This window comes from Poecile atricapillus, chromosome Z (genome assembly GCF_030490865.1).
Source record: "Poecile atricapillus isolate bPoeAtr1 chromosome Z, bPoeAtr1.hap1, whole genome shotgun sequence".
NCBI classification, from domain to species: Eukaryota; Metazoa; Chordata; class Aves; order Passeriformes; family Paridae; genus Poecile; species Poecile atricapillus.
Genome location: NC_081289.1, coordinates 23,254,280 through 23,269,112, shown reverse-complemented (window position 1 = coordinate 23,269,112; position 14,833 = coordinate 23,254,280). Strand labels below are relative to the sequence as shown.

General features: G+C 36.0%; 1 protein-coding gene across 2 annotated transcripts in view; it reads right to left on the bottom strand.

Annotated features, from left to right (window-relative positions):
* Positions 1-528: 528 nt before the first annotated feature.
* LOC131592943 (cryptochrome-1) overlaps positions 529-14,833 on the bottom strand; it is a 39,119-nt gene continuing 24,814 nt past the window's right edge. The window contains exons 3-14 of one of the 2 annotated variants that reach the window (XM_058864895.1): positions 13,652-13,794; positions 12,082-12,266; positions 10,607-10,695; positions 9,890-10,030; positions 9,483-9,794; positions 6,923-7,074; positions 6,613-6,815; positions 5,759-5,860; positions 4,626-4,718; positions 3,388-3,459; positions 3,181-3,288; positions 529-1,199 (exon numbers count right to left, since the gene is read on the bottom strand). In XM_058864895.1, the coding sequence (XP_058720878.1) occupies positions 3,185-3,288; positions 3,388-3,459; positions 4,626-4,718; positions 5,759-5,860; positions 6,613-6,815; positions 6,923-7,074; positions 9,483-9,794; positions 9,890-10,030; positions 10,607-10,695; positions 12,082-12,266; positions 13,652-13,794 (1,596 nt within the window). In that variant the 3' untranslated portion in view covers positions 529-1,199; positions 3,181-3,184. The remainder of the gene's footprint in view (positions 1,200-3,180; positions 3,289-3,387; positions 3,460-4,625; positions 4,719-5,758; positions 5,861-6,612; positions 6,816-6,922; positions 7,075-9,482; positions 9,795-9,889; positions 10,031-10,606; positions 10,696-12,081; positions 12,267-13,651; positions 13,795-14,833) is intronic. The other variant, XM_058864896.1, reaches the window with a different exon arrangement.

The window sequence follows — 14,833 nt, the reverse complement described above, 5'->3', positions numbered from 1 at the left end:
GTTCTAGGATTTTAATTTGGGCACCCATTCAAGTAGGAAATTGACTTAGTAATATGCAAATTCATATTGCTTCTTCAAAGATCTTAATGGTCTGAGAAAACAGATACAACTGCTCACAAACATTTGAGACAGTATTGACTGAGCATTCATGGAAGTCTGAAATCAACAGCCTCAAAAAGCAGCAAATTAAATGCATTGCAAGAAAGACTTCACAGCTATCAAGCAAACTGTAATTATAGCTGGGAAAAAAAACCAACCCAAACACCTAGATTGTGAAGGAACACTTAATAAGTACATTGGTGAAAACCCTTTAATGGTCAGAATACATACATGCAGTTCAAAGAAAAATGCCTGGATAATTTGAATATTGTTTTGCTTCAATATCATGAAAATTGGAAGTAAAAGGTAATATAGTTCACTGTTTGCAACTTCCAGATTAAGTCTAAAAAGAGTATTTCTCTTCTTTCCTGAAATGATTCTGTTTGGAAATACAAGCAGGAGCAACAGAGCACACAAAAGACAAACATATGTATCTATATATACAATTTTCTTTTATTAACAAGGTATGTCATTACTGAACAAGGCAACTGAGAAATACAAGGACTGGACATATACATGAAAATCTTACAACTTGACTAAAATTGGCATATGTTTTATATACAGATGTGATTAATTACGGTTACAACTCTACTGTATTTGATTAAACACAGTCCTAAGCACTTACATTATGAAAATATGACATTGATCATACAGAGCTCAAATATGGAATCTAAAAATAATAACAATTTAAAAACTTCCAACTCTCTATTTTCATCTGTTTTTCAGAACAGCACTATAGCTTTTCCTACTACCATATACATGAAAGATTATCAAAAATATATTGATGGGTCTATCACTAATCATGAATATTTATATTTACAATAAGTTAGCAAATTCTTCACCAAATACTTTATATACAAAACTCAATTTGCCCTTTGTGAAAGAGTCATTAAAAAGTTAAAAACCATAGAAATGCCAGTTAGAAATAATGCATTCCAAAAATTGGACTTGTTTACAACAACTGAGAACAATTGAAAATAATTTATGAAAAAGTATGTAATTTTAGAACATGAACTCTCACAACACTTTAGCTCCAATACAGAGTAGCAGGAATTTTGTCCCATGTGTTCTTTGAGTGGAAAACTTCTCTTCCAATCAAGCTGCAAGAAAAAAAGAAAAAAAATATTCTTAAGCAGTTTGATGTGAGTCTTTGAAGACAGAAGTAATTCAGGGGACCAATATTGTTCCCCCCCTTCTCAATGCAGGAAGCCCTGTCCCAGTCTGTACTGGCCCAGATACTCAGAATTCTTATTTCTCACCCTAGAGGCTAAAAGGACAAGGAAACAAAATAAGAGAAACCCAACAAAAGCCTCTGTACGCTGTACTTTAGTGCCATTCAGAAGTGCACAACCTTTTGCCAGCAGTGTTTTTGAGTATGATCTTGGCTGATGCTTGTATTGACTATAATGCTTTTGCAGCATGCTTTGAACACCCCTAACAAAATCATCTTCTCTGCCAAACTAAAAACCCCTCCAACCTGTCTCTCAATTGAAAAAGAGCTTAGACAGGAACCAGACGTTCGCTCTGCAGGTAGTTCTTCTACACAGACACGAGCACCTAAGGAATTCTGCAATACAAAACATGGATGCTGAATGAATCTACACATACTAAGGATTAGACAGCTACTGAAACACAGACTCTCTTGGAATTATGTTCCACTCAGGTCCATCCAAGTAACAGAAATCAGTTTGACAACACAGAAGCAGTTTACAGGGCTTCCAGTATGTGAGAAAATAGCAGATGGATCACTCACTAAGGTCTCAGCTCACTTCCTCAGTTGACAGCGTTATGGAAACAACGCTGTGGCTCTGCACTGAATCAAATCAGTACAACACAATTGCTCCTAATGCACCACAGTAACTTTGACAAAGTGCTGCCACTGTATAACAAGCAAAATTAGATCTCGCTATCAAAACCAAATGAAGTAGACTGAATTTCCCTTTTTATCTCTAGAGATGATAAATGTATCTCCTAAACTTGTTGTATGAATTCCCTGTTTTCCAGTTCCAACAATGTCTCTCCATGTGCTATTATCTTGCTTGTTGCGCTATTCTTATTTATTCTTCAAATTTCACAATGAGCAATGCTCCACTTGGTTTTTTTAAACATCTCAGTCACCTTTAACCTTTGCAGCTGTACTCCCAGTTTTGAAATCCTGTCCCCTCTTATTTCAGACAGTCCTCAAGGCTTTTCTCCTTAGTAATTACTCTTTAATCTTATTTCTTTTCAGGCCATCTTCCATGTTCCTCTCAAAACAAGCCCACTGAGGGAAGAGGTATAACAATTTTGGCTTTCTCTTTCCTCTATCCTGTTCCTAACTTTATCCAAAAACCACAATCAACTTATCTTCTCTGTGTTAATAATTTTACACATAGAACACCTCCTTCTCCAGTTTTCTGCTGCTCTCTCCACATTTTCACACCTGTTTGTGAGTATCCATTTACAATGCCCTCTCCAAATTCAAGTCTTTTTCATCACAGCTTGACAAACTTGGGCAGTCTGAGTAACCTGCTTCAATTACAGACCAATGACAAAGGCTCACATCTTCAAATCTTATTTGTCCCTACATCTTCACACTCAAGAACCACATCAGCATTTTGCACATTTTTGACAGTATCTCTCTGAAACATGTTCTGATTAGTCCACTTAGACATCTAAACTAATCCAGGCCCTAAGCTCTTCCTTTTAAGTTGTCTTAGTCTCCTGATTCAGGTCACCATACATTCACACAAACAATGCTACTAGCACAACTTAAGGTGAGATGTGGAAGCAGAGAGTAACTGAAGCTACTTAAGCAGCTCTGCTAATGTATTAAATCCACAGTTTATCCATCTTCCCTTCATTAACACCTGGATCTGTGTCTGATAATCTTCAGTCACAGTCTATTTTTGCAACTGCTTCCTATCTCATACTTCACAAACTCTAAGAGCCAGAATTTCGTACTGTCTGTTTGTACAGTCCCCAGAAAAGAAGTATTTACAGCAATAGTTCAGGATCCTTTGCATTGCAGTGACATGAATGTTATCACAGACACAAAATTTGTACAGAACTTTGATAACTTTAAGGTGCCTCAGATCTTACCAGTTTAATTTGTGCTCTGTCGCTGGACTTTTGGTCCAACGCTCTGAGTTTCTTCTTCTGGATTTGGGCGTTTCCCTGCACTAATGCCAGTACCAAGGGCCGTTCTTCCTGATAATTTAAAATCAGTGTTTACATTAAGACTCTATTGCACCCTTATATATCCAAGAAAAGTGTTTGGGGTTTTTTTGTTGTTGTTGTTTAAATTACCTGCTTGCAATAAGTGTGATTGCTGATTGTCTCCATGAGCATAGTGTAAGATACTACTTGCTTGACAGTAACCTGTTCAGATACAGTAGATATTTATTATACTACAAAAAATTAAGAGCTGCAAGCAAGTGTAAAATTATGTTCTTTACAACAACAAAAAGGAGCCAATTGATTTATTTTCCATCATCAAGAAAAATCCTGCCAGAAACTATCCTGAATGCAGAAGAGTTCTTAGGCAAAAGAAAAATAAGCCTCGTGGTAGTCTACAGCAGTTAAACATATATGCACTTATATCTGCAGAGTGAACAACATTTAGTGCCTACATATTTATGCATTATATTTGCAACAAGCAGAATGCTTGTATAGCCAAAGATTTAAAGTTGTTATAAATTTTAACATTACTTCTGCCAAGTCTCCTTATCCTTTCTATTATTTTGTTATAGCAATGTTAATGAATCCCTGGCATAACTTAGCTGTGGAAAAACAAAAAAAGCAAGTAACTTAAAAGAAAGAGGAGAACTTCCTTCTGATTCATGTAAACTATCTACTGGCAACCTTGAAACTGAGTGTTCTGCATGAATAGTGCAATCAGCAGAAGCAGTTGCAAGGTTTCTTGTTCTGAACAGTTGTCGTGTTCCGGTAACGTTCTGGGTGCTTAAACAAAACACAGATTACAGCCTTTCCTGATCAGTAAACACACCACCTCTGTTAAGACTGCAAAGAAACAAACAGTTGGGTTAAATTTCATTGCAAATTGGATCTATCACAAACCACAGCTTAAGGTTCTGTATAGTTAACAAAAATTTGGTTCTACAATTAGAAACTATCCACACAAAACTGTGGAAATTAATTATATATGGAAAGAGTGGTAGTGAAATCAGGGAAAAGATAACATACGATTTTGCTATCCAATACCCAAGGTGAACTTCTGGTTTTCAGTTTCTTTTAAAGTAGCCTAGGATATTGTTTATTAATTTTTGTTTAGTCATACTTGTGATCCCTCCCACTCAAAACATACAAATACTTCTCTAGATGAGCACTTTAAGGATAAAAATGACAAGATAAGCAAGTCCACGCTAAGAAATAATTTCTATGTTTCAAGAACAGAAACAAGGTCAGTTCATGTTGTAGACAGCAGCTGTCACCCAAAATCTATCCATGCTATTTTGATGTTTTGTCTGGTTTTCCATAGCTGCAAGGATTTGGAGATCCTCTACAGACAGGCACTGTCATAATACCTTGCTGCTGAATTCCACTTGTTCCTGTATGAGAGTCTCCCAGGGCACATGACTGAACAACAGAATGACCATCACCAGTTCCCAGTTGAGCTCCTGGAGAGGCAGGGAGAAGAGTTAAACATAACAGAAGGTACAACTCCAGTTCTGGGATCTAAAATGTGGGGGGTTTACCCCTGTCTTCAAGTGATAGGCTGCTTATTGTGGCTTTTAAACTTTCTTTTTCAAACCACCTCATTATAGGTCCAAAGCTCTAATAGTTTTTGTCTTCCAAAATTCACTGAACTTCCTACAAAAGGAATGCATTTCTGATGTGAAAAGCTTAAGTACATGTATACATGAATGCATTTCAAAGAGAAAAGAGTGCACATAATGTTAATTTTTAAAAAATAAACCCTTCTTGTTTTATACAGGTCCTAAATGTATACGAAACAAAAGCTCAAGCACCCAGCTTTAAGGAGTTTGTATTTTAAAGCTTTAGGAGAACTGTACTGGCTAAGAACAGTAAGGTCCATCTTCCTCCACAATCTGCTTCTAACCTTGACTAAAGCCTACGAAGAATATAAAACCTGTAATAATAACTGCAATAATACAGATTTCCAGTTCTGCTGTATCATTTTATATTGAAGAGTCTAAGGTGTATATAGAATTTAAGTATTTAAAATACACCATGGGTTAATTCAATCTTAATACTGTTCTTATTTTTATTTTGTAGAAATAAATTCCAGTATGTAATCTAATACCAGCATTAGAAAATTTTAAAAGTTAATAATTCTCACTTGAAAGTTCACAAGTCACTCCTTATTATAAATATCAGGGTGCTTATGCACTTCTAGGAGAAAATAACATACAAATGCTTTTGAAATCAAATTGTTTGATACTAGTTAATAAGTAATTTTTGGAGGGGAAAAAAACATAGGTGAAAAATATTTGCGTACTTGAGATTAAAAAAATAATTTAACAATGTCTATATACAAATACTACCAGTGAATAAATTTAAAAATATTTGTGATTTGCACTCAAAATTGTCATATGAAAGCAGTTCTTTTTTATAATACAAAATGGCAAGGGCATTATAAAAGAAGTTCATGTAGTTCAGTCCCAATAATTCTATGTATTGAAAGAATTTGACTGACCTCCTGTACTAACACAACCAGAAATGCTTTCTCCTGGTGAATAGCCCATTAGGCCACCATTTCCATTTCCATTTGGATTAGAAGGCACAGTTGCAAGAAGACCTAAAAATGAAAATAAATATATTTAAGAAAGATAGCAAGGAGGGGAAGAAAAAATAAAAAATCAAGTGCAGCATTCTGTTTCCCTTGTGAGAGCAAATTCTCCACCCTCACATCTTGAGTGGTTTATTTTATGACAGAACACCTCTCTGTCTTGCCTGTTCCTGTTTCTTGCCAAACAATTTTAGTTCACATTTACTTAACTTAAATTTTTCTACATCATATTCTGCATCGCTTTTCCAATATTCCTTAGTTACACATATCCAGTGTGTTGAGTTTAAGTGCAACAATTAATATCTGAACATACTGACTGCTCATACTTTCCTGAGCAGTACAATGCACCTGGTTGAGGTGCAAAGGGGAAGAATCCACCAGGGGCTGGGTTGGCACCTACTTCTGCAACATCATTTGCATATGCAGATACAGTATTGCTGAAGTTAGAAACCATATTAAATTTCTAACCACTGCTGCTAAAACTTAACTGTACGACAGTTTATCAGAATGCACAAAAGGCCCAGCTTAACAAGAACACTTCTAAACACCCACAGAAAAGCAAATTCAGGCAATATTTTGGACAGGTACTCCCCTCAAACTCTTTCCTTTCTCAGTTACATATAATATTTACTTGGATATGAACCCTGGTCACCACCCTGAACTTAGACCTAATTCTCACTGCTATGAGACTAAATTATTAATTGCTAGAAGGTGAGAGAAGTTTTAAATAAATAACTAAAGCAAATATTCTATAATCATACCCAGTCCTCTGTATCGTGAAAGCTGCTGGTAGATCTGTTTCATCCTCTCAATATTCAGACGGCTTGCCTCTGCATGGTTTACCATTGGTTTGGGATAATTAACTCCTATAATACATTTTGCCGCCTTCTGGATGCTCTCTGGGGCATTCCAGGGATCATAGATGTATTTTGCAGGGAAACCTCTAAGTACTGGCAAATAACGTCTTTAAAAAAATTACAAAAAGGTAAAAAGGTCATGTTAAGTATAAAGTTGCTAGATAATTTAAGCAACCCATGAATCAATCACTGCAATTTCTGGATTGTGAGTTACCTGATATAATCCCCATTTGGGTCAGTTCTTCTGCCAAAACCCACTGGGCAGTAGCAGTGAAAAAACTGCTGAAAGAAGGAACTACAGGACAGCCACATCCAGCTTCCAGCATTCACACTCCAATCTGCATCAAGTAACAGCTCTTCAAAGACCTTAAGAAAGCAGTGCAACAAGTTAGTCTGGGCATGGCACACCTTCAGTACACCTACTTATTCAGCATTAGCTCCTGAGTTTCTGCTTTAAGCTCTTTTCTACCTGGCAGCATTCACAGAATGCTCAGTATGCAATTACAAATGCCTTAATACCAAACTCAAGAACAAAAGAAAAAAATCAAAACCAGGCTTTTATCCTGTAAGCATCACAGGAAGCTACACAATCTTACATAAACACATCCTTGAAAAATGAATCCCCAAAGGATGGCTGGTGCCTCATGGCTTCCAAGTCGCATTTGCTGTTTTCGGAATTGCTTCATCACATCACAACTGAGTAAGCTTTGCAAACTTCCAGAAAACATACAAAAGGAACATACAAAGTACATTTTGAACTCAAATTGCTGGTCTGAATACCTCAACTTCCACACTTTTCACTATGTGAGGAATCCCAAGAGTAGAATTCAAGAGTTTCAGGGCAGAACAACATGCAGAAGTTGTGCTCTTAAAGGCATATAGTTAATCTAGCAAGTCATAGTTTTGAGAACACACTCATACTCTTAGAGGCATTATGAACCACCAAGAACACTGAAGGGTGATGTTACAGATAATGAATTCTGGTCTGAAGACCAAAAAAAAAAAAAGAAATCTTCCAAACACTGTAATTTTAATTTGCTACCTGATTACAGTTTAAAAAACCCCCAACAAAACATGAGAAAGTTAAAGATATATAAGGGCTTTACTTTAAATCAGGAGCTCAGTAGCTGTGAAACATTGAAGCTTCCAGCACTGATTGTTTTTTCATCTTCAACACAGACAGTACCAATTTGTATAAAAGGAAGTCTGTCTCTTCAGTCAGATCACAGCAATGCAGACTGACAAAAAACAGAGCAAAGCCTCATTCTGTGAAGGACAATGCTCAAGGACCTTTTATAAAAAGAGTGTACCTAGAAGTAGTTTTAAGAACATATACTTATTTAATACGTATTTTTGCAAATTCTGATTTCCATTTCCAAATTTTCCAAAGTAACCATCTGTCTTCATGCTAAGGCAGTAAAAACTCAACATCTTGGTACTGCCATCCAACTTCAACTAATACAATTCCTATACAAGGTCTAAGTAAGGTAATAATACCATTAAACAATGATCTCTCCATCTTTCTCTCCATATACTCAATAAGGCATTCATTCCACAGTATACAGTGAATAAGCATTACAAAAGTATCTTTTAATAAATATCTGCAACTACTTGGGAAAAAAGTTTGTTTTGAAGAACTAGGATTTATCTTAAAATGCTTTCAAAAAACATTTCAAATAGATGGTGACTCATAATGCAACAAGATCTTTAAACAGGAAGTGTGTTAGCACACAATTATTCCACTAGATGCTGCCATGTAGTAAGACTTTGGAAATAACACCACATGGAAGGCCAGATTAACTTTTGCTACCTAAGGAAGTTTGAGTTGAACCTATTTCCACTGCACAAGTTTGGGGCCTTCATGTATCTGCATTATTGAAAAAGTAAGAACAAGCTGCCATGTATCTGTAATTTACAGAGTAATTTATCTGTAATATACTGAGTTACCCATGTATGTGAATCTCCAATGTCTGTATTTGTGAACTGCAGAAGTAACCAAATTTTTTTAAATTGAAAGGTGTTTGCTTACAACTGATTTGTTAAGAAAGGAAATTTCCTATGATTATATACATATAGAAGTATGGGGTCAAAATCCTGATGTAAATTAAATTTTTTTAGATTTCAAAAATAAAATTCTCCGATTCTCAATTTTTCATAGATTATTATTATTGCTCAGTAAAAGTTATGCTACCCTTCTAAAAATGTAAAATTGATTCAATTAATTAGTGAGAATAAATTATTCCATTGTTTTCTTCAAAAACCTGACATCTTAAATTTGAACTTCAGCATCTTATACTTGCTTAAAATTAACTGCATTGAGCCTTCAGCCAAATTGTGTTGCCTTTACTCACAGTTCTAACACTGGGCAAAGTGACAGAAATTGCTGAAGGGACATTGTCAGTTTTCTCTCTTCCCCTTTGCAGGGAAGCAGATTCAAGACATGAACAGAAATTATTCATACACAGAATGACTGGGAAAGAAATAAATCTAAATTACAATAGTTATCCATGCTTACTTGTCAAGATTTAACAAGAAATCTCAAATTTAAGAGAATTTCAGACCTATTTTGACTGCAAGAAACACTCTTAACGTTTCAGTAAAAGGGGAGATCCAAGAGGAAAAATTTCAGCACACCTGGTTTATCAGAACTGATTTAGTTTTGCCCACAATTTAAGGTTTAAAATCCAACTTACAGCACACACAGTAACAATTCTAGGATGACTATCTGAAACTTTAACAAGTACTTTAAGAAATTCAAGAATAAGAAACAATACCTTCATTCCTTCTTCCCAGCTAATCCAGAGGTCACCTCGAGTCAAAAAGCATGCTACAGCATGCCGGGCTAAATGGTGAATCCAACCTTCCTGACGAAGTTGTGTCATAATTGCATCAATCCAAGGAAAACCTGTCCTGCCTTCTGCCCATTTGGCCAAAGCCTCAGGATTCTTATCCCATGGAATTTGAACACAGATAGGATTCCCCTCCATTTTATCAAACCGTGGATTGTTAGTCGCCGCTGTGTAGAAAAATTCACGCCATAACAGCTGGCCATAGAGGGAGAGGGGAGGGGAGCTGTTCTTTTTTACCTGAAGATCATCATTAAAGAAAAACACTTTATTAGGAGAAATAGGGGAAAACCATGTCATTTAACAATATATATCTGACTACACAGAAGTCCTACCTTTTTGTACAGATCCGTTAACTTGAAGTAAAAGAGCCGACAGGACAAACAGCCAAAGCGGAGGTAGGGACTAAGCCCCGTAGGGCTTGCCAGGAGGGAATTTGCATTCATTCTTGGTCTTTCAAAGTTTGCTACCCAAGCCTTAAAAAAACAAAAGAAAACCCACACAGCAAAATCAGACTAGAGGCTACAAAGAAACAAAGGGGGAAATCACACATTGTCTGTAACTGAATCCAAACACTGGACAGATGGTCAGGTCACCTACGATACACAGGTGCTCCTTTTGAAACAGCAGAATCTCTAGAAGGTAATTCAACTCAATGCAGAAGGCATGGACTGTCTTCCAGAGCTATTTGTGCCTTTCTTTTCAATACACTAGAAACCTAGACAACTAGTGATACATTAGTTGTCAGAGGAATTCCCCTTCAAAATTATAAAATGTATGCTTCAAATAAAATTACTTCAAAAATAATTTATTTTTTTTTTAATACAGAAGAGTAAAACAGACTATCTCTAAAATTCATATTAAAGATTATCTACTATCATCTTTAAAAAATAAACTATTGATTTATATCATTAACACCTTGAGTTCAAGTTTGTGGGTCTGATTTTTTCTCTAACACGACTTGCCCAAATCCCTTTAGGTTTCGCAGTCTAATTTAAAAAGAGTAACTATGTTTCCCAGATATGTCAGGCCTGCAGTAATCTGAAGCATACCTTTCGCTCTAAGTGTCTCTCTAATCGTGTGAGGGCTTCAGTTTCTCCCCCTGGCCATACTGCAGAAGGCAGACCATCTGTGTCAAAACCTGAAAGACAAATTGAAACAAGGAAATTGCTTGTTTGCTTATTCTGCAAGGCAACAAAATTATAGCATATTGACACTTGACTACTGCATCCTGAGAAAAACCCTAAGGTGGACACATGAAAAACTGTGCTTTAAAACAGTATGCAACCAAGCCTTCCCAAAGCACATCCAATACCTCTAACTTGCAGCAAAACTCAAGTTTTTCCTTTACATTTATATTCATATACATTATAAATTTTAGATGTTGGTCTTACTTCAGTCCCAATTCTTCTGGTGATGCAAGGTGCTTTTTTGTTTGGTTGGCTTTTGTGCTTTTTTGGTTTTTTCCCCATGAAGTGACCCCTTTATCATTTTCCAAATCTTCAATATGCAAGCTATCCTAAAACCGCAACCTTTTTTTTTTTAATTATTACTAACAAGCAACAATTACTTTTGTAATTTACAGAATATCTAAAAACTTTTCCACCACAGTAAAAATGTGAGTGCCATCTTCAGAACATTCCTAGATATCACTGACCTCAACTTAACTAACAAAGATTGTTAATCTGATGATAAACATGTACTTGAGCCACAAAAGAAAGATAAAAAGAAGATAATCAGATTTTTTCCACACCCTCCCACCTGCCCCAAGATTGCTCACCAGATGCATGGGAGAACATGTCTGCCTATAGCTTAACCACTGCATAGTGAGATCATCTTTTCTTATAAAGGCATTAAAAACCAAAGTCTATTCTGTGAGAGTTCAAATGGACTAGATAGGGCAGTCACAGGTTAACCAAAATCTGTCCAGAGCCTTCTGTTAGCTAGCAGTTTGGAGGTCATACCACGTTTTCTTGTATTTTGGGATGTGTGAGGAAACAGGAAAGAGATGAGGAGATTCACAGGACCACAGCTGATACAATTGCTTAAAATTTCATTTAAAGAAATCTAAGACTTCCCCCGGCCCCCCCAGAACCTTCTAAAGTAATTAACTGTCTCATTACTATCTTTTTCAGTATATCAAGAAAAGAGGGCGCTTTTTAAAAACTAGTTTGTTAAACGACAGATTAATGACCTGAAGCACAAAGATACAAAGTGTATTTAATACAAAATGAAGCATCAAAGACTATTAATTAGTAGCTTAATGATTATTTGGCACCCTGGGAAATCAGCTATGCTGTATTACAAGAAGCCAAACAATATTTAGTATAGTTCGACCTGACTTCTCATTTACCAGAAAACAACCAAAAGTTAGAGTCGATTATCTTTTTTTTTTGTTCTTTTTGTATGCCATAATTGCATCAGGTTAACAATTAACCACTAGCAGGACCTCACTTCTTTTAAGTATCGTGCTTTTAGTGGGAGATTACATCTTCTTTCAAAATGTCAAAGCAATCTCAGAACATACCCAGCTCTTCAAGTGATGGCACACCGTATTTCTCATCATGGTCATCAGAAACTGGAGTAGTACATTTTTTCATTACTTCTGGGGTTATAGTCTCCACAGGCATCTCCAGGGGTTCCATTCTACTAATTAGGGTCTGAAATCGCTTGTAAGTAAGAGGAGGCTGTCCTCCATTTAATTCTATTATTCTGCATTAAAGAAAAAAAGAAAATACCATGTCAATAATGACAATAGTATCTAACAGTTTTTATTATAAAATATACACACCTACACATACAGAGAAATATCTTCTTACCTCTCTCCATCTTACAATCCCAAATATACAGGGTAATCTAGACAGTTAGAACTTTAAATCTACCATCCTTCTTTCCCCACTAGGGAGACACATAAATTAACTGTTTATAACCAAGTAAATTTTCTTCATGCCTGGGTTACAGAAATTCCCTTGTGAAAAAGGATATACTGAACACGGACAGTTCAAGGCAAAGAAAAGACTAGATAAGTAAAGCAGATAGAGATCCTAGCTAAATACAGAAGTATCAAAGTCACACACAAGGCCATGGTATTTACATTCAAAGAAATTCACTTTCCCATTCTGGTATTGAGAACAGTACTCAATATTAGAACTACCTTAATATATGGGGGGAAAATTACATGTAGCTTATACACACTGACTGCTGTAAAAACACAGATCCATGTTTTGCATTGCCATTTTAAATAAATCTGAAATCTTGGAAAAAAGGAAAACTTTGAAGAAAAATTTACAAAGTGATAGATGAAACCAAATGCTTATTTAGCAGGGTGTGTGGGTGGGAGGGAAAAAAAATCAATTTAGAATAAAAAAGAAGTCAGCTATTGGTTTCAAAAAGTAAATGCTTCCAATTTCACTGCCCTCTCATGTGTCTAACAGTCTCTTATATACCAGCTTGTAACAGAATAAAACGGGCAGCTACCACAATAAATCACTTAATGTTACAGGAAGACAAATCATACTTGTAACTAGTTTGTGGATTATGTTTCCATAATAGGGAATTAACCTAATCCATTAAATAGATCTGTGGAAAAATATAAACAAGACATTAAATAAGGCAACACAGGGATAGCAAGCAATCTCCCATTACTTATTGAATAGATATTTGGTAGGAAATAGTTCTTAAAAAAACTCAAAGGACTTTCTCATAACTTGTGTACAAAAAGTGAAATAAAGACAAACCAAACAAAACAACTAAAGAAAACCAGATGTTATTTGGGAGAAGTTACAGGCATGTTTGAGTAAATTAATTATAAATGACAAGTAATTAAGATGAACATTATTTTCAAAAGAACTCCAAATTAAAACTGCATTTCAGATATAGTTACATACCATTTTTTGGAGTTTCAAAATTCTACTGAGTATGTAATAAAATTTGGATGGATGGATGGATAAAAGCAAAACCTAAATTTGCAGTTTTTCTAACTATGAACTGTTTGGTGTGGAAAGTAGCCCAGAATATACAAATAAATACTACATAAAATTCCAAGGGGTTTTTCCCACCTTTTTTTAAAATCCAAGGTAAATTAAATGGTAACTTACTTGTCTAGGTCATACAATGTGTGTGAAATTCGAACAATGACCTCCACTCCAGCTTCACTGGCCAGTTTCTTGATAGCTGCATCTCTTTCCTTCCCAAATGGTTCTGAATCATATTCAATTGAAAGTTTTGCAATGTTCCATTCCTAAAACACAAACCAAAAGTGTGCTCCTTTAGCAACTCAGCTGCCTGATGGAGGGTCAGGGAAAGGAGAACTGGAAGGATGGGCAAAATGGAACACCAGCTATTACCTGTGGATAGTTATCAGAGATACAGAAAGAGCCAAAACACATATAGCACCCAGAATAACAAAAATAAAGTCAACTTTTTGGCATCTAAGTAGCTATCAGGCATAAGAAAGGCTCCATCTGTCCTATTACCATGGGTGCTCACTGTAATGGAACAATTTCCATGCAAATTTTGAAAACTCATCTCTAACTTTAGGATCCACATACCTTAAGAGAAAAGGAAGGTGACAAAGGCAGTCTTCTGAACATGGATCAGCAGAAGAACCTTGCTCTGTAGAAAAGCTTTTTACTTATGTCTGTTAGCTTTAGCAACAGAACTGAAGTTTCAAGGGAGGAGGGGTGGAAATACTGTCCCACCCTATCATCAAACACTTCCTTTACCTTTTCCAAATCCCTTCTCCTCATTCAGACAATTTTCAAATTCTTAATTAAAAAAAAAAAAAAGAAAAAAAGGCTGTCTTCCACAAAGAGAACACTCTTATGCCTTGATGTCTAATATTCTTTATGTCACAGATGCTGTTACCAAGGCCAGCAGTCACAGGTGAAGAAAAAGAAGGGAACAAAGGGATCAATAATGGCAAAGGCTCCTTCAACAGTAGGAAGTTGGAAAGGTAAAGTATGAGCAAGATAATCCTAGAAAGTTAGCATGTCAGTCAAACTCAAATACCTCTCTAATTCCTCAGAATCTTAATGACTTGATTTAATACACCATAATATTTCAGAGAATTTGCTTTACACCAGAGACAAGGGCACTCAGTGCTAATCACCTGGGGTGCTATTTCACTTCTGAACTCCAGCTCTCTCCTAGATGAAGCCCAGCCCTGAGGACAGATGATTCCAAGGAGTCTTTGTAACAAGGCTGGGATCCCACCATCCTTAAGTCTGCCAAGACTAAGCCAGCAAGCCTTGAATCCTCAAGCAACCTCCTACACCATC